Source organism: Nymphaea colorata, chromosome 6 (genome assembly GCF_008831285.2).
Source record: "Nymphaea colorata isolate Beijing-Zhang1983 chromosome 6, ASM883128v2, whole genome shotgun sequence".
Taxonomy (NCBI): Eukaryota; Viridiplantae; Streptophyta; class Magnoliopsida; order Nymphaeales; family Nymphaeaceae; genus Nymphaea; species Nymphaea colorata.
The window spans coordinates 1,227,315-1,250,185 of record NC_045143.1 but is presented as its reverse complement, the minus strand read 5'-3'; the positions used below and the strand labels follow the sequence as shown (position 1 = coordinate 1,250,185).

The window sequence follows — 22,871 nt, the reverse complement described above, 5'->3', positions numbered from 1 at the left end:
CATGAAAAAAATTCTTTTGAATGTGCAAGTTAGTATCGATGTGTGGATATTCAGTATTTACTCCTTCCTTCCTTTCTTTTCTTTCTTGCTTGAAGTTGATATGTGAAATTTGTTCTTTCTTGCTTGAAGTTGATATGTGAAATTTGGAAATGATGAAACTTTTAGAACTTTGAAATTAGTTTATACATGTACATTGCGAGCGATCTTCCGAAGCTTATAAAGGGAGGCTTTAATGAGGTGATTGTCTTGGTTCCTAGCTTTTTTGAAGTTGAAACCGAAACTGTTAGAGGGCGGGTTGGGATCCACCAAACTAGGGGTTCGAGCCCAGAAGTGGATCGGGTTATTATAGTGGTATCAGAGCCGGTTCAACACTCGGACCTGGGGTCCCACACGCGCGGACGCGTGTGCCTTAAGGGGGGTGGATTGTAACACCTCAAGAGTTTAGTCCCATAACGAAGATTGTGAGGGATCTTCAAGGGCTTATAAAGAGAGGCAAGCTTTAATGAGGTGATTGTCGTGGTTCCTAATCTTTTTGAGGTTGGAGCCGAAACTGTTAGGGGGCAGGTTGGGATCCGTCAAACCAAGAGTTCGAGCCCAAAAATGGGTTGGGTTGCTATATCAAGTATTTGATCGTTGATGACATTCTACCGCCTTGGTAGCCATGGAAATCATTCTAGCAATACCCTATCAAGTGAGAAACGAAACGTGTTCTCCGAATCTCCAGCATTTGTGAGAATCGATCTTTCCTTCTCTTCTAAACTTGGTGGGCTTTCAAACCAGAAACAATAGAAGAAATTGTACAATACATAGCAAGTATAAGCAGTGGACTTTTATCCACAGGCAAAAATCCATATTTTGGGTTCATCAAGGAAGAATTCTTTTACCCATGTCTGATGGGTCACGGATAAAATTCCAAAACACAAACATTTGCTTTCTCTCTGCAGTAAAAGAAAATCTCTGGCTATCAAACAGAAGCGCGGAACACGCGAATGAAATAAAAGTGAAGACAAAACGTTTTTTGGACTGAACATTGTTTTTCCTGTGCGACATCACGGACACATTCAGTTTAGTGTTTGTTTCCATGAAGACAAAGTCTCCTCGTGACACGTTTAAACACTTTGTCTACGGCAAGTAAACACTCCCTAATAAACGTGATGATGTTCATAAGACATTTATAATCTTTTTTCTCTGCCTAAACTTGGACGTGTCCTGGTCCAGATTGTCCAGGGATATCCTTCTCCCCGGGGCAAAACCATCGCAAAGAAATTTTTTTTCTGGTATAGCTAGGTTTGTAGTTCAAACAATACCCCGATGATTATAAGGTCAACTGATTCAAATACTCAGGTTAATAATTTTTTTTTATCCGATTGGATTAACAAGGTGATATCTTATTTTTAAAATTATTTTAATATTAAAAATAATATTATAAAAATTATTAATGCTTGCTAAGAGGTCGCAACTTCTTTGACAACCTTCAGCAGAGAATTTCACGTGCATGCTTATCCCCTCGACCAGATTAGATTACTGCCAGGAACATTTTGGCATTTATTGAATACCTGTTTCTTCTATCCTAATCATTTACCAAAAAGGGTGGAGAAAATAGCCTTTTTGAAATGTAGGATTGTTGCTTACATCTAAAAAGACTAAAGTTATCAATGTGAGAAAAAAGAAACAGGTTATTGAGGTCAGGAAAGTAAGCATTAGATTCAGAAATCCAAGTTTCCTTCCACGATTTACCTGTCAATTTTTTTCATCTTAAAGAAGCATCCCAACATGATCTTCGCAGAAAGGATATTCGAGATCCATCCAGAGAGGGAGCTCCTTTTCAAATCTATATTGGTGTGGAACTCCTGAAGTCTGCCATCATGGTGCACTCTGTTCTTATTTTTAACATCAATAAAGGCTTGAATGCGCAGGTAAAACCATCCGCAGACAGGAGATTAGTTTTATATTTCTAGTTATTGATATCCACTTCAAACTTATCCATAATTTGCTACCCTTATCACAGAGAGCGAGAGAGAGAGAGAGAGGTGGGAAAAGCAGCATCACAAAATATTTATCATCTTCAACAGCAGAACTGATGTAAACTTAAGAAAGAAAGCATGCATGAACAACTCAAAGAAGTGCCACTGACAGACATGACTGCCCGCGACTTATTTGCTGCACTTAATGGCGAAAATCAACATTCATCACTTCTCCATTATTGACAGAACAAGCATCGATCAGCTCCCACACTTACTTATTCATGCCTAAGAGATAATGCAAACCCTGCTAGCTCTTTTGTTATGCATACAGATTCGACGCTGTGTCGATCACTGTATGGCCGCCATCCACAACAAGATTGTGCCCAGTTGTGAATTTCGACTCATCGCCGGCCAAGTAGAGCGCAGCCTCAGCAACGTCCTCGACTGTTAACTTCACTCCCCTCAACTTGAAGTACCGTCGAGCGAACTCATCAAAATGACGGCCTCTCAGGCCACTCTCCCCTGTGGCCAACGGAGTTTCCAACCAGGAAGGGGAGATGCAGTTTACTCTGATGCCAAACTGGCCGAGCTCCGCCGCCAAGTTCTTGGTTAGTCCCACCGTCGCGTGCTTCGAAGCAGTGTACGCGTGGTTGGTGGCACCCCCCACCACGCCGGCGATGCTTGCGGTCAGAATGATGCTACCTTTCCTCTCGGGGATCATTACTCGCGCGGCGTGCTTCGCCGCCAGGAACATTCCGGTGACGTTGACGCTCATGGCCCGGTCGAAGGCGGACTGAGGGAACTGGAGCAGCCCGAATTTGGACGTGCCCGCGACGCCCGCGTTGCTGAACATGACGTCGATCTTGCCGTACTTGGTGAACGCCGTGTCGACGGCGGAGTGGAGGTCCTCCTCCCGAGTCACGTCGCAGTGAATGTACGTGGCGCCGCCGTCGTCGTCGCCGGAAATTTCGTCGGCGACGCTTTTGCCAAGTTCATCCTGGATGTCCAGGATCACGACCTTGGCTCCGTGGCGGCGGAAAAGTTTTGCCGTGCAATGTCCAATCCCGCTCGCGCCGCCAGTGATCAGAGCCACCTTGCCTTTGAGTCTGTTACATGTAAGATCACAATCACGCGTTCTCGACGCTTAGCTAACACCAATCTTTTCAAATCGATTAGCAGTTGCTGGTAACATTGCACTCGGTATTAACAAACTTTATCAACAAAAATTGGGAAAGAAAAGGTTGTGATCGAATCAACTAATTTGGAACAAATTAATCTTCAAAATCAGGTTGAGTCGACTGATTTGAACCAAATCGTTGTCCACTCGACGTTTCTTTTGATCTTTTTAGAGAGCATTGGAGAAGACCCTTCTTTAATCCAATTTTGTAAGAATTGGGTATTTGGAAATCAAGCTTTTTAATGACTGAGAACCTGTTTCTATGTTTGATTGCCACACCCAAAACCCCATTTTTTGTGAGACATCAATTTTTCACTCCTTTTAAAATCTAAGTTTTATCAAAACTGGATTTGAGAACGCAGTTTTGATTCACCTGGACACTAAAAAAAAAAACTCCTTTTTGAAAGGGAAAAAAGCGTTTTGGAAGTGTCACCCAAATGCTCCCTAATTAAAGGATAAAAACCAGTCTCCGTAAATTTTTTGCTGAAAAAACCTTTAAACGAAATACAAACATCTAGATATGTTTATAAAAACTAATGTGGTAACAAACTTGCCTTATTTTAAGTTGTTTTTAAGAAAAATGATGATTTTTCCATCAACAAAACTTTGATGTGATATGAGCCGTTCAATTTTATTTATTACAGTAATATGATTAAATTAAAAAATAGTTAACTGAACATATGTTTCTCATCAACTTACTTTTTGAAATCATATCTGTAACCTTATATTATATAAAAAATGCCTAAATAATTGCATTTAAACAGTTTGCTTTCCCTTGTCGTCTAGAATCTACCACTTACGATAAAAAGGAAACGACAAAAGCGCTTTGTTTTCACCCATCTGTCTGTATGTGATGATGCTCCCTTATCTTCAAAACAGTCTACTTGTAGGCACTGAGGTTCATGTATTTGGTTACTTCAAATCCAACATTTAAGGCAATCTACATCTTGGAATCTTTGGTCTCAAAATTTTAGATATGTGATTTCTAAGGAGTATTTAAAATCTTGCTTTTGAAAAATTATACAATAAGTTTGTAATTCTTGCATCTTAAACTACATCATGGTGCATCAAGCTAAGGATCTTACTGTATTTGATTCTTTTCAGTTGATGAGAAACCAGTATTCATGGGCGTGTAAATGAAACAAAATGCTTTCGGATTTGCTCAAGTTGACCCAAGATAACTTGCCTAAACCTCAGATCTTGTCAAGGGGCCACAACAAGAAGAGCTAAAACTTCATTTTTATCTTTGTTTTTCTCTTATGATCAAATCCAAGAACCCATTTCAAGCAGCACCAGAAAACATATTCGATGGGGAAGCCACACTTGAAAGGGAGCTGCAGTCACCTTCTATACTCTACGAAGGCAGGCAGCACTCTGTGGCAGCTCAAATTGCAGAATGCATGAATTAAGATTTGAACAAAGAGCCTTCGTTATTCACCCTTCACAACCTCCCCACATCGTTTACTTTCGTTGATCTTCCTAAAGAGTTCTTAAAAGTGCTAAGAATAGCACATCAGAAAAAAAGGAAAGAAAGGTTCGGCATGGAATTGCTGCTGTAATGAGCAGAAAGAAAGAAGCATACCTTTGAGCCACGGAAGGAAGATGGCTGGAACTCATTCTGGTCTTCAACAGTCAGAAAACGCACGTCCACCTTAGACGATAGATCTCCCCACCTCTCAAGTCAGGATCTACGAATTCCTTAGAGCAGAAATGAAGAAGAGCAGCTGCTGTATATATCTCTAGAAACAAGGGCAGGTCCGTATCCCCTGTTATTTTCTTTTGGCCGCCAAATCAGACGACAGCATGCTAGAAAGATCGACATCAATCTTGTGACTTGATATAAAAAGTTAGGAAAATTAGGAGAGAGAAAGAATGAATTAATTGGAAGTTTTTCGAAATGTCAACAAGTGTCAATTGTTGTAAACATTTCTGGAAACCAACTCCACCGGAAAAAACCATTTTGACAGAATTGGGTTTGAACTTTAAATCATAAAGAAAACATGGATCTAACACAAGTAACACAGACATGACTGGAAGCGGCAGTATCTACGTTCATATGCAGACATGAGCGCATCGATATGGCAGGACAAAGCAATCTTGATTTTTGCAGGTTTATTTTGGGGGAATTATATAGGTTTTTTTGTAAAGTTTTGTATAGCTTTTATTGAAATTTGAAATTTTGTATATATTTTTGTGATGTTTTCCATATTTCTTATGAATATTTGCATATTTTTAAAGGAATTTTACACTCATATAAGCATATATAAATATATACCTTGCCGTGTCCCCATATTTACAATTTTTAAAATTGTTGTATCCAAACTAATATCCCCGTAATGAGACTAGTATCCGTGTGACCTAGGATCCAACTCTGATGATATATTCACATGGATCATCATTACCCTTTGATGCTTTGCATTCTGTTTTGATTTTTTCCTTTATATATATATATATATATATATAACATAGCAATAAATTTTGTTGACTACATGCTTCCCGTTAGAAGCAGTAAAAATGATTAAGATATCTTTACTTGAATCAGCAAGGATGGCCGATCCCAATTGAATCTGCAGAAAATTGTTGGCAGGAGAATCCATTAGGTTTATATATATATATATATATATATATATATATATTAGTAATAAATTTTGTTGACTACATGTTTCCCGTCAGAAGCACTGGACCGGTAAAAAATATCAAGATACCTTTACTTGAATCAGCAAGGATGGCCGATCCCAATTGAAGTAATAAATTTTGTTGACTGCATGTTTCCCGTTAGAAGCACTGGACCGGTAAAAAATATGAAGATACCTTTACTTGAATCAGCATTGATGGCCAATCCCAATTGAATCTGCAGAAAATTGTTGGCTTGCTGTTACTATATTCATTCTTAGCAGAGTTTGCATTTTTCATAACAAGACCATCCCGCTTTTCCAGTTAATTCGCAGCCTTGTTTGGGCGACGCACTTAAATGCAGTTTTACCGTTGGAGACATGGAAGCATGTTTGAGTGATGGTTGAAATTCACAATTTTGCAAAACAATGTTTTCAAAAAGGGCATGCATTGTTTAAGTTATGTTACTAAACACAGAAACCTGTTTTTAAAACTTGGTTTTTACAAAACAACTTCTTTTAAGGATGATATCTAAAAACAACCTTAGTCTTTATATTTTCTTTCTGATTAGATCTCGAGTTTCATCCTATCGAATTTTTTAAAATGAGTTTCCCATTTGCTTGTGCTGATGAATCTTTAAGGACTTGTATAAAGAGAGTTGTTAAATAGTTAGTTGTCCTGGATTGAATCCATTTTCATATTGGAATGAAAACTGTAAAGGGGTTGGGGCTGGAGCCCAATGTGGGACCGGGTCAACTAATTAGATTACTAATTATGCAAACATGAGGCATTTGAATGACAGACCAAAACTAGGCTTTAGAGAGAGGCAAAACCTTTAGGATTAGGTCTATGGTATATTTGGATGATATGAAAACTAGGTTCAGCCAAAACCCATTTTTTACAAACCTAGTTTTCAGAAAAGACATGAATAACTTGGCTACCCCTTCCCCTTCCCAACTAAAAGAAAACATTGATATATAAAAATGATTGATTATAACAATATATATATTTCTAAAATAATATTAGAAATAAATTATTTGACCAAAGTCACACTTAATTTTAGGACCCAAATTCAGGTCCGAGTCCGGCTGAGTACCTGTCTATGCCCAACCCTACCTATAATTACTATTTTAAGTTAAAGTTGAAGAGTAATGACAAAGATAGGAGTGATGCGTATTGATTTGACAGTTGTTAACAACAGTGTTGTAAAAAATAATTTGTCAAGCGAATAGAGGGAGCGACCGCTTGATTGACTTGTCCAGCTGGATCGTTGTAAAATCAGCTAAAAACATCCCAAAAAATAGCTAAAATTGACACATAACACTCTTAATTGGCCACATATATGATCTTAATCCCCACTCAAACTGATTCCGATCACATTGGTTAGCAAAACATGGTCACAAAAAAGTTTTCCTTAATCTTTCCCAATTGATTGAGCTTTGTATATCATTCTTTACCTCATCTTGGCATTTTTTGCTTTTGAATTTCAACTTATTTTTGCTTTTATAGCTATTTCCAAATTAACATATTTCTTTTATAATGGTTCAAATTTCTTTTGGCATCACCTGTAACAAATTGTTACTATCCAATAGATCTGCTCTAAAACTTCGGGCATATTCATTTATAAAACCATACAACAAAGTGTTTCATAAATATGTTTTGATTATTGGACAGTATCAACCTGTTACTTGTGCCAAACAGCCCCACTCAGTCATCCTTTGGAATGTTTCCGAAAAATGATTCGGTAAGGCAATCTTACCAACATTAATTATAATCAAGAAAGAAACAAATGTTTGGGCTTGAATCACACATGCCACAAGCAAGAGCAGACTAACCATCTATATCAAGCCATGTGCAGCAACTGCCAATTTCACAGGAAAGAGGATTTCGAATAACTCTTTGATTACAAGTGACATTGGTCATTCTCATACAAGAGCTAATTTACAAGCATCTTGAATACTATATCATGAACCCAAAATGCAGTTGCAGAGCGCTACCTGTTTCCTGAACTTGATATCCTATCCAGACATCTTAGCATGGTTTGCAGATCATATAGCATAAATTGGGTCCAAATCCGAGGCTGACAGATCGGCGTGGCGATTCCATGAATTAGATATACTCCTTCCGAACCTTGATTTATCTCTTTTCCTGATTGACCGACTTCGCCTAGACTTGAAGACGAACATCGTCATGGCTCCCAGAACGCCAGCCATTATCAGTCCTCCAATCAAAGTCACCACAATGGCAGCATACTCATAGCGCCGGCCGACAACAATGTAACAGGAGGCAAGAAATGCTATTGATGTGCAAACAGAAGCCAGCCACATCAATTTGTTAATTACCTCGACCACTCGTCTCTCTGATTTCATCTCACCCCGTACTAAGGTAATCTGAACCACCACCACTGCCAAAGACGTAAAAAGTGCAATTGCGTTGGAAATGAAGAAAATCTTGAATGAAACAAAATTAGCTGCAACTGCTCTTCCGGTGTTGTCATTTCCACCTGGAACAGTAAATATTGCAGCAAATGCCACCGTGGCGAAAAGAACGGCAACCACTGTAACAGAGTTTGTAGCATTGTTGATCCCTTCCCTGTGCATTTTCTTCAGCTCCTTGGCAACGCGATCAACATTTTTGTTGGTTCTCCTTGTCTGTTCCAATTGTGTATGAACGTCCTTCTTAATCTCAGATACTGTTTTTCTCAGTTCGTCCCTTGGCTGGTTCAGTTCATTAGCTCTAACAGCACCCCACCGAAGCAAGCAATTTTTTATTTCTATGGCTTCTTCGGAGGATGGAAGGTTTTCCGAAATATCGAATGCTGTCTTATGTTCCCTGTTCAGTGCATTTACATTGATGTCTGGGAGTTGTAGAAGCTCATTTATTACCTACAGAAAGAATAGAGAGTAGAGTCTGATTAGATATTGAAAAACAGATGTTCGCGACACAGGTCAAACAGCAACAACAATTCAAATATTGCCGTCTACAAAGAAAGACCAAACGCAATGTGCATTTTATGGAAGATAAACAGTGATGCTTACAAGAATATTTATCCCTTGGTTATCAAGAAATTACTATTTCATTCGCTTTATCTTTTCCTTTGTTTTTCTGAAGTACTTAATTTAGAACCAGTGACAACTGACAACATATTTATGCATAACGATAATGAAAAAGGATTGCACAATTGGTAATAAGTCATTCTTTTCTAGGAAAACAATTGAAATTGTTTCATGTTCACCCATGCTGCTCTTAAAACTTTATGGTGAACAACTCAAAGAGATAAATGAGATCATTGATTTCTTAATTTGTTAAGTTATATGCAGATTACAAGACCAAAATTTTCTAAAAAGTAAACATCAAGGATTAAACAAAAGGTATCTTGTTGTTAGTAGAATTACCTTTTGAATACCTTACATGACAGTTAATTTGCAGTGTTAATTTTCACAGCAATCACTTGAATCTTAAAAATGTGCCATACATGCACACAAAATTGTGAACCAACCAAACATGTATGCATTTGGAAGAACAATAGAAACAAAAAAGGTTGATGATATCAGAACCATGGCCATCAGTGCAACGGTGTGCAAAGAAACAAGTACCATATAATCTCTATGCAAGGTCCTGGATTGAGGAATCTATACAAGAACATCACTTTCATGCCTTTGCACCAGCACTGCCTAGGGAGCTGGGCTGAACACAAGATTAAGACTTTCATACTAAACCTTATATAGTTCTGTATATGGTGATGAAAGGAAATTATAAGGAATCATATTGGAAGGTCATGTTTTTGGCAGCATAAACTGTTAAACTATCTTCATTGGAGACCCAAGTTTGTCTGGCCTACAATAAATAGAGAAGAAGTCTCAGAATCAGAAGTATATTAGCCTATGAAAGCATAAAAAGAAAAACATCAAAATCTCAATCAAATCAATGACAGATAAGCCAAACAAGTATTTTGTCTGCTTAAAATCTTTTCACATACTTTGTCTAATGGAAGCAATAATTTGGCACACAGCTTTCTTCCTATATAAAATCTTAAACATGCAGTGCTTCGAACATCTTAATAATATGCAGGAAGCTCCGACTTATCTGAAACAGCATATGTGTGTGTGTATGTGGGGGGGGGGGGGGGAGAGAGAGAGAGAGAGAGAGGCAGATATTCTGAATACATAAAACCTACCAAACGAGAACACGCACTTGCATAAACAAAATAATAAAATCAGCTGTTGAATGATTGGTCTAATGGACTACAGACAAAGCCCTAGCAGCTAAAACAATTATTTGCAAAGGAATGCTGAAGCTTATGAGAGATGGAACAGTACCTCTAATCGTTTTTTTCTTGTGGCCACATGCAATGCAGTATTGCCACTCCTGTCTGGTAGCATTACTATAGCTGCATCTGCATCAAGAAGCATCTTGACCACTTCACAACTTTCTCCTTTTGCAGCCATATGCAATGCTGTTTGCCCTTTTTTATCAGTTCTACGTGCCAACTGTGGATCTTTCTCAAGTAATGCTTTTAAGACATCCACATGACCACCACGTGCTGCTAGATGTAATGCATTTTTCCCATTAGCTCTTGATATCTCCAGTAAGCTAGAATTTTTGGACAGTAGTACATTTACAACTGCCACATGGCCCATTGCTGCTGCTGATATTAGTGGAGTCTCATGTTTTGGATCAAATGTTTTGCTTAGTTCAGGATCATGATCTAAGAGTACCTGAACAATGTCTGCCATATGTATTACCCAGTAAGTTCTAGCTTTGATTCAACTAACATACTATTTCATCATGTAGATGACACTTGAAGTAGGAATGAAAATTGTAAGAATGTCATCATTTATCATCATAAATTTTATCTTCACAGTCAATTCCCTGGGGGTAACAGCCTCTAATTAAATAGCATTATCCACAGTTGCAAAAATAATAAAATCAGAACAGGTTCTGCAACATATGTGCTTTTACAAACACATGACAGAACTTGGCTGCCATATTCTGTCCATGAATAGTAGATTAATTGAAGACAACACTACAAATGGCAAAAAATTCAACCAAATGATACAAAAACAACAATTGGAAGCAAAGAGCTTGACAAATCATTTAGGAATCATTGCCTTCATGTGCATATCATAGTGAAACACAAACAACCTGAGACAGCAAGCCAACAGACAATAAGACTGGAGATATCTCCAATCACTGTTGTACATTACATCAACCAATTTAAAGATAGTAAACCTTCGTATTCCTTCCACTGAATTTCCTAATTATCCCAGAGAAACTAGAAACAGATGAACTTTCTGTCTGAAGGGATAAATGAAGGGTTCAACACAAATGGAAGAGGCCCCACAACCATTATTCACAAGTGTCCAGATGAACAGTTCCTTATCCTTGTTCCCAATGCCATTCTATCTCATTATATGAGGATCACCATCAAATACCTTGTCTAATATGTTAGAATCTGTGCAACAGGCACACACGCACACACACACACACAAAAGCTCGCTCAAATTACATTTCTTGCTTCTCCTTTTGAAACCTCATATGTAACAATATTAACACATAATGTCTATACCACAAAGATATAATGTGACCAGGAAAAAGAACTAGCACATAAGAGGTTATGTATGTACTTTCTGTAAGTCAAATCAGCGTGTACAGAAAACATGCGAGGTTAAATATTAGTGCAAGCATTGTTAAGCTACAGAAAAACTGGGAGCTACAGTGGTTCATAATTCATACTCTTTTTATTGCCAGGTTCAGAAACTTGGCAATCACAAAGAAACCTGGTCACTCACAAATTGCACTATGACGTTCTATCTTTATTAGGAAAGCACAAAGGCAAAAGGAGATGCACTATGTCCGTCATTTCACACTAATTCTCCTAAGAAATGTAACATCAAATCCTACAAGGCCCACGGACCGCAAATAACGATAAACTAAAAAACCAGCACCAAGAACTGGTCATCGAGATTGCTTTAAAATAAGGTCAATCATAACTACCAAGTATCAACACAAAATATTATTTTCGAACAGGTAAAGATTTCTTGTCGCACAACTTATGCGAATTAGAAGAGCAAATGCAATAGAAGGAGACGGTTGAAAAGGGGGAGGGCAAAAACAGAGAAAAAAACAGCAGGTTATGGCTTCCTATATCAATCTTGCAATCCGTTGTCAGCAGTTATTCAACCTCATAAAACCCAATCAGTAATTCGATTGACACGGTTTTGAGTTCCAATGTTCTCCCAACAACATCAAGAACGATCATCAAACAAAAACAATTTTAGAAGACAAATGCCCGGTCCGAAAAACATAGAAAAATCCAAATTCATGTCTTAACATGATCAACCTAAGGAAAAAGCGCAGAGGAAGATACCATTTTTACATAATAAAAAGAACCAGTCGCCTGATTAAAGCCAAATCTGATCACCTTGGTGCCCATTCTTGGAAGCGATATGTAGGGGAGTGCAACCAGAGTTGCTCTTCCTCCTCAAGGTCTCCAGGCTCGTGGAATACAGCAGCTCCCTCACCATATCCACATACCCCCTCTCGGCCGCAATGTACAACGCCGACTCCCCCAGGTCGTTCACCTCGTTCGCCACCACTGAGCGGATCTCCGCGGCCGTCTCGGCGTCGGCGTCCAGCACCGGTTCTGGGCCTGGCGTGCACTCCTCGGCTCCTCCGAGGATCTGCCGGACCTCAGCAAGGTCGCCTTTCTTGGCGGCGAGGTGAAGCTTCGTGTCGTTGTGCCTCCCGGTGACCTGCTTCACGTACTTCCTGGGCGTCCCCGTCTGGTCCATCCTCTTGCCTGAATTGGTGAACATAAGAACCCTCCCTGGAGTCCCCACCGTCGTGGGGCTCTGAGTGTTGTCCCCATTATCGACAGCCCTCTTGACGACGATCTCGAGCCCCATTGTCTCCCCCTCTCCGATTCAGATGGGGAACGTTGATGGAAGAAGAAAGCAGCCCCAGAAAGGGGAAGAGCGGAAGGAGAAAGAGGGGCAGTGCTAGAGGGTCTGGGTCACCTTGGGTAGAGGAGGCTCCATTAGCGGCCCATGAGGGATGAGGAAGAAGGAGAGAGGAAGGTGGGAGGAAGGTGACCCATCTTTGGACAAAGCCTCTCTCTCTCTCTTCTGTTGGTCTGTTGCTTTTCCTCAAGAATGGTGGCGGTAGACGTTTTGTTTGGGGAGGCGGGGATTTTCCACGTAGAACGAGCGCGTCCCTCCCTATTATTTCTCAACACAAAAGTGTGCTGCATTATTTTCTGCATGGGGAACAGATCGGTTGGTCTGTGTGAGAGAGAAACGGCGCATTAAAAACTTAAAAGATGGCTCTTCCTTTCTTTCTTTAATAGGAACGTCACCATCCGTAGATTAAGCACATTGGAGAATTTTGAGATGTTACCTCTCTCTCTCTCTCTCTCTCTTATATATAATAAGAATTCTCGCTTTGTGGGTCGTTGACTGACATGGAGTCATTCAAATGCTGTGTTTAATTTGAAACCTTTTTGAATTTTGAGATGATGACATTACTTGGTATATACGTTGTCCTGGTATGTTTGGGCCTAAGATGCAAGCACCTCTTGGTTTAAAGATAGGAAGCAAAAGACAGGAGACAAAGGAGCGTTTGATGGGCCTTCGTATATTTAGTTTTAAGGAATTGATATTCATAGGTTCAAGATCGAACCGTTCTTCATTTGATTTTAGATTAGACTTTCTTTAGGTAAAATAGTGAACATAAAGCGTCGGTTCTCAACACATGAATAAGCACGGGACGGGAGGGATTTTGGCAAAAAAAGTCAGGAATGTCCGTCTTAAAACTAGTTATCGAATCAAGTGATCACTCGATTTTAAAATTGATGGATGAGCTTCGCCTAGTTTATTTAACAAATGAAAGATTAAAATAATATTATTTTAAGGTGTAAGAAAGAAGTTTAAGAGTATGGAAAAGCAACTAACCACAATTCAATAATATTCGTTTAAGTCATTAAATCATTATTTATATCAAGAAAATTGTGTTAAATCTATTCATATCGCTATAACTAAGTAAGTGAAATTATATTAGATGGGTCGCACCGATCTTGAGAAGCACAATCCATTTTTCGGAGAAAAATCTTACATTTTCTCTATGTTGTTGTGGAAGGAAAATTTGTCCGGCTTCGAATCTGAGGGTCGGTGGACGGCGGACGGATTCGCGAGGAGCTTGTCCTCTTCTACATCTTTCTTTTTGCTGGCAAAAAGATTTCTTTCCCATTGATTGTATGAAACTTTGGTTTTTGTTCAAAGTCTTTCATCAAAAGAAGGCGTACCTATTTTGTAGTTTTCTTTTCTCTCGTTGCACGTGATCAACGATTCAAATCAAGTTTTTTAGTTGTTCCCAAAAAACTTTTACGCCCCACAAGTGTTATTGCTGATCCAACGAACCATTGTATGGAATGGAACACCTAAACAGTTCGATCTTGCTTTATCATGAAAAAATTATTGATGACAAATTTAAGATCTTGGCAGTTCTTGTTAGACAGACAAGTTTTAGTGAGAAGGTCTGCAAAAGTATTAATAAAACTAGGGGGACAATAAATATAAACCGGACAATCTTTTCTAGTAAATGTTTTGAGATTGAGAGTCACAACGAAGTTAATTTATTGCGATTTTCACATTGTTATGTCAGTTCTGATTTTTCTTCCAGGTCTTGAATCTCAAGATTTCTTTCTGGCTTGCTTTCGCGGGAAATCTTACCATGGCTGTAGAGAGAGCGAGGCAGCGGCTACCACACTGTGGGAAACCCAGATAGAGTTGGTGCTCTCTCTCTGTTTTGGGCATGGCTTCCTCGTTCATACTCCCTGGATACCCTCCTCTCTCTACGCCCTCATCATCATCACGGGCGCAGACGAGACGGCGCCTCCCTCCATCGAGCACCGCCGCTGCTCCTGCCGCCGCCACAGTCACCGCTAGACCCCCTCCGGCAAGCCACCGCTCCCGCTCTACACCCCACATCTTCTGCCACCCTTCGGGGTTGCTCCTGGAGATGTGCGCCGAGATGAGGGAGCTCTACCAATTCCTTCCTCTCGTCATCAAAAACGGTCTTGATAGTGACCCCCTGTTCCAGACCAAGCTGCTCAGCCTTTTCTCTAGGTTCGGGAGCATGCATCATGCTGACCTCGTCTTCCAACGAGCCGATCACAGCAAGGACGAATTCTGGCATTCCATGCTGAAGGGCCATTCCAAAAACTCATCGCTGGACGTTGCCTTCGCCTTCTTCTGCAGAATGAGGCGTTTTGGTGTGCAACCTCTCGTCTACAACTTCACCTATCTACTGAAGAACTGCGGCGACCAAGTGGATTTCAGAAGAGGGAAACAGATTCATGGGAAATTGATTTCATGCGGGTTTGAGTCGAACGTGTTTGCCATGACTGCGGTCGTCAACATGTATGCAAAATGTAGCCAGATGCGTGACGCGCAAAAAATGTTCGATCGAATGCCTCAGAGAGACGTGGTCGCTTGGAATGCCCTTGTTTCTGGATATGCGCAGAATGGGTTACCTTTGCGAGCTATTCAGACGTTTGGATTGATGCAAACTGAAGCAATGTCCCCTGACTCGATCACAATTGTGAGCGTCCTTCCTGCTTGTGCGGACACTGGTTGCCTAAAGCTAGCCAAGTCCATCCATGGATACGTCGTCAGAGTCGGATTTGAGTCTCTTGTCAATGTGGCTACAGCAATCGTGGATGTGTACTCGAAATGTGGTCATGTCAACAAAGCAAGGTTGGTGTTTGATCGAATGCCTGAGAAGAATGTTGTTTCTTGGAACACGATGATTGATGGTTATGCTCGTAATGGTGATGCCAAGGAAGCCTTGAAAATGTTTCAGCAGATGCAGGCTGAAGGACTTCGTGCTACTGACGTGACGTTTATGGCCGCCCTGCATGCTTGTGCTAACATGGGCGATCTGGCACAGGGAAGATACGTTCATGACTTGGTTGTTCGGGATGGATTTGAATCGGATGTTTCCGTTAATAACTCATTGATTGCTATGTACTCCAAGTGTAAAAGAATGGATCTTGCTGCTGAAATATTCAAGAAGCTCCACAAGAAGACTCTTGTTTCATGGAATGCTATAATATCCGGCTATACCCAAAATGATCATGTAAACGAAGCATTACATCTCTTTTCTGAGATGCAAAAGAAGAATTTGAAACCGGATTCATTCACCTTAGTCAGCATCATTCCTGCATTTGCCAACTTGTCTGTTCTCCGCACAAGCAAATGGGTCCATGGTCATGCTATCAGATTGTGCCTCCATAGAAATGTGTACGTCGTGACTGCTTTGATTGATATGTATGCAAAATCTGGTTCCATTAAGATCGCACGCAAATTGTTTGACATGACAGACGAGCGGCATGTAACTACTTGGAATGCTATGATAGAGGGTTATGGTACCCACGGCTTTGGTAAAGAGGCGGTTTCACTGTTTAATCAGATGAAAATGTCCCCTGTTAAGCCCAATGACGTTACTTTCCTTTGCCTTCTTTCTGCTTGCGGCCACTCTGGTCTAGTAGATGAAGGGCGCGAGTTTTTCAACAGCATGTCCAGGGACTATGGTGTAACTCCTCATATGGATCACTATGCTACGATGGTGGATTTGCTTGGCCGTGCCGGACTCCTTGATGAAGCTTGGGATTTCATCCAGGCAATGCCCATTGAGCCCGGAATCAGCGTCTTTGGTGCTTTACTTGGTGCATGCAAAATTCACAAGAATGTTGAGCTGGGAGAGAAGGCAGCAACAAGACTTTTTGAATTGGAGCCAGAAGAAGGTGGATATTATGTGCTGTTGGCAAACATTTATGCAACAGCGTCGATGTGGGGCGCTGTTGCTAGAGTGAGGAACATGATGGAGAAGAAAGGGATACAGAAGATGCCGGGCTGCACTTTAATCCAGCTGAAGAACGAGGTTCACACATTCTACTCTGGCAGCACATCGCACCCTCAAACTGAACTCATCTACAAAGCACTAGAAGAATTGATGGTCAAGATAAAAGCCGCTGGCTATGTACCTGATACTAACTCCGCTCATGATGTAGAGGACTACGTGAAGGAACAGCTTCTTAATACGCACAGTGAGAAATTAGCCATCGCTTTTGGGCTTATTAACACCAGCCCAGGGACGACCGTCCATATCAGGAAGAACCTGCGTGTTTGTGCTGATTGTCATACCGCCACTAAATTCATCTCAAAAGTTACTAACCGGGAAATTATAGTTAGGGATATGCACCGCTTCCATCACTTCAAGGATGGCTTCTGTTCTTGTGGGGATTATTGGTAATTGTAATTAGGCATGTCACCATCCTCGTTTATTATTTGGTTTGCTTCGAGGTTCCGAGGAGCTTAGCCCTTATGTTCTACCCATTTGGCTATTTTATGACCCCACTATTTGCAGAGGTCATAGATAAATTTTGAGATGCATTTGTATTCAATTTCAACCATCATCCGAAGGACAGCTGAATCAAGCTCTGCTGGATTCTCAGTCTATACAGCAATATGGCTAGCGTGAGCTGGTTGGATTTTGATATTTTTCACTGCAAGACAGGGAACACATGATTTAGGTCAACAATCTTAGGTCTCATAACCTATGGTTATCTGATGGACTCACGGTTTGCAAGAAAGGAAACACACTGGGACAAGCATTTGTATACAAACGTACTTGGAGATGGCACTTAATTCATCAGGCTCCCTTACGATGGATTCATACTGCCCCAGCTATGCTTCGTAAACTATCAGATCCATCTTTTGTTGGAGATCCCGCTTATGGGTATTTTGGAGCAGATTACAGACTTTGAAGTTGTTCATTGGAAACTGATTTTTTTAGGAAATTTCTGCAAGAAATTGCTGAAAGAGACCCACTGACAATTTCTCTACATACCGAATCCCATACTGCATAACTCGCAAGCGTCTTCATCAAAGGATTAACACGCAGGTCTGGATCCCGTAAGTTAATAATAAAAATGTGTGACAGGAACCAGATTGTGAAAGTTCAGAGCTCGTGAGATGGTAATAGGGGATTGTCTGCTCAAAACTGAGATGATGAAGAGCTTGGAAGGTTCCAAATAAGTTTCCTCTTGTTTAACAGCATTTTTTTACACTGTTATACTTTGTTCAGACAAGTATCGAAATTATGTATAAAACGAGCAAATAAGTATCCTAGCATGTCATGTTCTATGACCAGAAATAGATTTTAACCGTCATCTCTCATACAGTTCATCTTGTTTAAACTCTCTGTTCTGCCTTATTTTCTCTTCTCATTGGGGCAGTACATGAGTCAAGCAGAGCCAGTGACTTGGCCTGTGTAGCGTGGCTCGGGACTTACACGAGCCTGTTTTGTGCTTGTGTTAAATACTCAAGCTTCTCTCAGGCAAAGCTCGCTTGGCTAGCTGGACAGAGCTGAATCACTCAGATCAAGAATTCATTGGCTATTGAAAGAACGAGAAGGTTTCTCATGCCATAACATGGGCATAAGCACAGCATGTCAAACGAAGATCTCTGTAAGTATATCTTTTCCAACGTATCCCCATGTGCTCTTCGGCAGGTCAGTTCCAGCAAACGGCTGCCACGAGAAGGCCCCTCTCCATAAACTTGTGTACAGAAAAGAGTAAGGATCCCAAAAAGAAGGGATGAATTACAGTTACTGAACAGCAAGTATATCCCAGCTTGACGTCTGGTTACTCCATTCACGATTTCCTGTATCATCTAGAGGAATACTGGGAGCTGACAACCTGCTGAGTCTCCTTGGCAGCAGCCTATTACCCGCATTAGCCATTTGAAGTTGCTTCTGATATCAAAATCAGCACCAATACTGCATTACAAGCACTTGGCCAGCGCCCTCTCTTCCAGTGATATGGCATTGGCTTCTTTCCTGTTCTTTTATTTCTGGTTTTACTAAACCAGTCTGAACCTGAACTTTTATGAATTTAACTGATCTGAAACTGCTGCTCATGTGTGCAGCTACCCTGTGGCATTTAACTGCCGAACCAATGTATGAGCGTAAGGTTGTAAATAAGTTATTTCACGTGTTGCATCAAAGAGTAACGTTAACCAAGGCCACTCTTGGGGAAGAGAGAGAGAAGGAAAAAAAAAAGCCAAGGGTGGTTGGCGAAATGCGTTTGCCGGGAGTCGAACCCGGGTCTATTGCTTGGAAGGCAATTATCCTAACCGTTGGACTACAAACGCGCTGGATGTCAATTCTACTTGCCAATTGCACTTCAGTCGTTTACACCCGACCATCCCCGGATATATATATATATATATATATATATATATATATATACATATATATATATATATATATATATATATATATATATATATATATATTATTGCTTGTGCGTGCGTAGGACCATCATCCATTTGTAATCATGTACAGTTATTTAATGCCCGGAATTCATCCTATATGCATCGAATGTGTGACAGACACGTAGAATGTAGGGCCGTTCATCATGACCCAGTACACACAGACGCATACAACCTAACGACAACAGCATTCAATGGAACAATTCGGTATCATGTGGCCTCATTTCCTTTTGATAATTCTTCTTCTTCCGCAACAGTTGTCCTTGTCCTTGGTTCGATCTGCCCCTTCGCCTATGTGCATGCTGTCTTCAGCAGTTGGCAGATGCTGATGCATTACATAGACATTATTTCTTGAGTACACCATGTATGGTGCAATGCCATCTTCTTTCGTTCTGAGAGAAGGGACAGAAGAAGATAGTTAACCTTTGGTCGTTCTTCAAAGACGCAAACTCTTATCAACTAATCAGTATTTAAGAGACTGTTTAGCAGCAGTAATGTTCTACGTATTTAACTCAAAAATTAGAGCACATTAATTAATGAAACAGTTTTGAAGTTGCTCCAATTTTTAAGACTTATACATTGTTTTCAGACGACCGGTTTTGATAACGACGGTCAGAAGATTAATTAATAGCCAAGGCTTTTGGCATTAAACCGGCGCTTTTCACGAAATCTCCACTTCCCGGCCAATGCAAGGAGGTAATGACGGTCACGCGACACCACTGTGAGTTAGCTGTAAAAAAGGAGAGAAGGTAGAGGATGTCCATGCCAACTTTTACTTCGGTATCATGTCAATCGTATTCACATTTATAAGGGTTACCGCATTCTTCCAGTTCCATATTCAAATTCAAATGAAAAAGTTTAAGGTGGTGCATCATCTAATCTAGTTAATGTGAAGATTTATTTTTTATGAAAGTCAAATTTGTTAATGGGTTTTGGAAATTTGGTTTATTGGATTTGGTGGCACACACAGATTTGGTTTAATTTTTGAGGCCGGTTAGGTTTTTCATTTCCTTCTAGAAAGTCAGATTTTGTAAAATTGACTTTCTTTCATCAAACACTTCACAAACATGGCTTTTGAGACATAACCAGGATTGCTTCTGGGCGTCATCCAAATGATGCTTGAGAGATTTTTATAACATTCGAAGTATAACAAGTTTACAAAGATAAAATCAAAGGGTTCACCACGCATTTGGAGGCCCATCTAATGCATAATATTTAATGAAAAAAATTAAATGGAGAGAAAAACTGTATTTTTTTTATATGAGAGGACAAATGTACCTTTTTTCAAGAACCGAAAAAAAAAAAAAACTCTTTCTAGGACCAAAGAAAGAGTAATTGTTTAAGAAGGATATTTTCATAAGTCTATATCAAAAATCAGCATTTTCTTTTAGCGGAAACTCTCTGAAGCTTTCCTTTGAAAAAGCTTAAGGCTTATTCGTTACTTTTAAAAGTTCACTACTCCGCTACAGTTACGTACTTGATTTCCTTTTTAAACTTGAGTTGCACTGGTGGGGTAAAGTGAAAGCATTCCAGCAGCCACTCTCTTTGTGCAGCAACACAAAGTCGTAGCTAAATCTTGGGACATGTTACTACACTTCACTCTCCATGGTTTTTCTATAGAATTCATCTGCAGAAATTAGAACAGTTCACAAACTTTTCCAGAACGCGCCACAAGTTGTGTATAAATTGGCCGAGCAAACACCTCGAGGGGAGTTTAGAACATTTATTATCAGAAGACAAATCAACCTAACAATTAAAAGGCCTGGCATACGATGGGGAACACGCCCATGTGCACTCTAAACTTAACCCTGACTTCAATAGCATTTCACCAATCTTCACACTCATACGATCACAAGAACGTACGAAAACACGCCGGCCGGCGTGGCTGATGGCCGGCACAGAAGAAGGTTCACCGGACTGGCCTGGAAACGGCCGGCCTTCTATTCACATTGGTGGTAGGCTGGTGAGCTCCCTGATCCATGCATACTTCTCCAGGAAAGGGTTGACCAGCGTCTCCGGCGGGTACCTGTCCACGCAGTCCTCCCACACGTCCTTGTCCTCCAAGCCCCTCAGCACTTCCCAGTAGGCGCTGTTGCACTTGAACCCTGACCCGAAGCTGATCTGCAGCACCCTGTCCCCTCTCTTCAGCCGCTTCTTGGCCTCCATGTAGCCGAGCACGTACCACAGGCCGCTGGCCGACGTGTTCCCGAACCGGTGAAGCGCCATCCTGGCCGGCTCGAGGTCGTACTGAGAAAGCCCCAGGCTCCTCCCGACGCCATTGATCACCGCGGCACCGCCGGGGTGGATGCAGAAATGGTCCACCGCCACCTTGAAGTCCACTCCGGCTTGGGCGGAGTCAGACTTCTTGTGAAGGAACCTGTTCACCAAGTACCTGGCCAACTCCATGACCGGCAGAATGCGAGGGGCCAGGTCCCTGAGGTTGCAGATGAATGCCTCGGTGGCCGCCTGAGGCAGGCTCTTCCCAAGGTAGAACCCCGTCAGCCCTTGCTCGTCTTCCTGCTGTAAGGCGCAGCCGTAGGCGTCGTCGTTGGCGCCTCGGTGGGTCCTCAACAGGACCTTGAGCTTGAGCTTGGCACGAGCACGGCAACTCCGCTTGTTGGTCAGCAGCATGGCGCAGCAGCCCGACCGGAAAAGGCAGTTGGCGACGAGCATCGACCTCTGGTTTCCGGCGTACCAGTTGGGGCCTATGCACTCGGACGTGACCACCAGCGCGGTCACGTCGTCGTGGATCTTGAACAGGTTCCTGACCATGTCCAGGGAGATGAGGCTGGCGCTGCAGCCCATGCCGGACAGGTTGAACACCTTTACGTCCTGCTTCATCTTGTACCGGTTGATGATCCTCGAGGCGAGCGACGGCATCGCCGACAGCATGGAGACATTGACGACGAGTATGTCAATGTCGGAGGGGTGCATCTTCGTCTTGCTGAAGAGTTTGTCCAGCGTCTGCTTGAAGGCCACGTCCACCTCCGCCAGCCCGGAGTTGAGCGACGTCATGTCGAGCTCCTTGCCGTCGATTATGTCCTTCGGCCCGTAGGTTTCTTCGCCGAGGCCGGAGCCGACGATGACCTTGAGCAGGAATTTGTAGTCCTCGAGCCCGAGGTTCTTGTTCCTCTGTATGATCTCCCCACACATCTCGGTGCTGAGCATCCTGTCATCTGATGCCTTGAAGCAGACATAATCAAGAAGATAACACTGCTGATTCAATCTTTTGCTGTAGGCCTTGAGTATGAAGACACACAGTTGGAAAAGAATCACGAACGAGAGGAACCAGAACGTTGGGCTCATGGAAACGGAAGCATAGAATGACTCCATGAGAGACACTGAGACAGAGCGAGAGAGAGAGAGAGAGAGAGAGGGAGAGTGTGAGAGCTAAGTTGCCTGTGTCTCAAGTCACATATAAGAAGCCATGAGAAGTAGGAGGACATGTGATGGACGGATCAACATTGATTGATTCCATGGCCAACCTCCCTCGGCCTGGAAGGTGCATCCATCTCCAAGCCATGCCCCCCCTTAATTATGAGGCTTGTCCTTTCCCATTTGTACCATGATCACATGGTCCCTGGCTCTTCAAGAACTTGGCAGCCATGGCCTACACGCAGGCGGACCTCTAGACCCTGGTTAATTAGGTAACAGCCGTAAGCCACCCATGATCGGTCAAGCGAGTGCATGACCCGCCGGTGATGACTTGGGCTGACCCGTCCAGTTTGTATACATAGTGCACATGACCCAAAGCTCAGCAGCCATGGCTGACTTCATTACACA

At 41.6% G+C, this 22,871-nt stretch overlaps 4 protein-coding genes and 1 non-coding gene across 5 annotated transcripts; 1 reads left to right on the top strand and 4 right to left on the bottom strand.

Annotated features, from left to right (window-relative positions):
• Positions 1-2,045: 2,045 nt before the first annotated feature.
• On the bottom strand, positions 2,046-4,954 carry LOC116256719 (secoisolariciresinol dehydrogenase-like). Its single transcript, XM_031633169.2, has 2 exons — positions 4,724-4,954; positions 2,046-3,070 (listed from the first exon to the last, which is right to left on the bottom strand). The coding sequence occupies exons 1-2, from the start codon at positions 4,756-4,758 to the stop codon at positions 2,284-2,286; spliced, it is 822 nt and encodes a 273-aa protein (XP_031489029.1). The 5' UTR covers positions 4,759-4,954; the 3' UTR covers positions 2,046-2,283.
• Positions 4,955-7,535: 2,581 nt separating this feature from the next.
• On the bottom strand, positions 7,536-12,965 carry LOC116256717 (ankyrin repeat-containing protein ITN1-like). The gene is made up of 3 exons (XM_031633167.2): positions 12,179-12,965; positions 10,074-10,483; positions 7,536-8,639 (listed from the first exon to the last, which is right to left on the bottom strand). Exons 1-3 carry the CDS (start codon positions 12,660-12,662, stop codon positions 7,803-7,805), a joined length of 1,731 nt encoding a protein of 576 aa, XP_031489027.1. The 5' UTR covers positions 12,663-12,965; the 3' UTR covers positions 7,536-7,802.
• A 946-nt stretch (positions 12,966-13,911) lies between these two features.
• LOC116255471 (pentatricopeptide repeat-containing protein At1g11290, chloroplastic-like) lies at positions 13,912-17,121 on the top strand. Its single transcript, XM_031631305.2, has one exon. It carries the CDS (start codon positions 14,566-14,568, stop codon positions 17,065-17,067), a length of 2,502 nt encoding a protein of 833 aa, XP_031487165.1. The 5' UTR covers positions 13,912-14,565; the 3' UTR covers positions 17,068-17,121.
• A 1,775-nt stretch (positions 17,122-18,896) lies between these two features.
• TRNAG-UCC (transfer RNA glycine (anticodon UCC)) lies at positions 18,897-18,968 on the bottom strand. The gene has a single exon. It is a non-coding gene; the product is annotated as a tRNA-Gly (tRNA).
• Positions 18,969-20,774: 1,806 nt separating this feature from the next.
• Positions 20,775-22,520, bottom strand: LOC116255602 (3-ketoacyl-CoA synthase 12-like). Its single transcript, XM_031631473.2, has one exon. It carries the CDS (start codon positions 22,419-22,421, stop codon positions 21,033-21,035), a length of 1,389 nt encoding a protein of 462 aa, XP_031487333.1. The 5' UTR covers positions 22,422-22,520; the 3' UTR covers positions 20,775-21,032.
• Between the last annotated feature and the right edge of the window lie 351 nt (positions 22,521-22,871).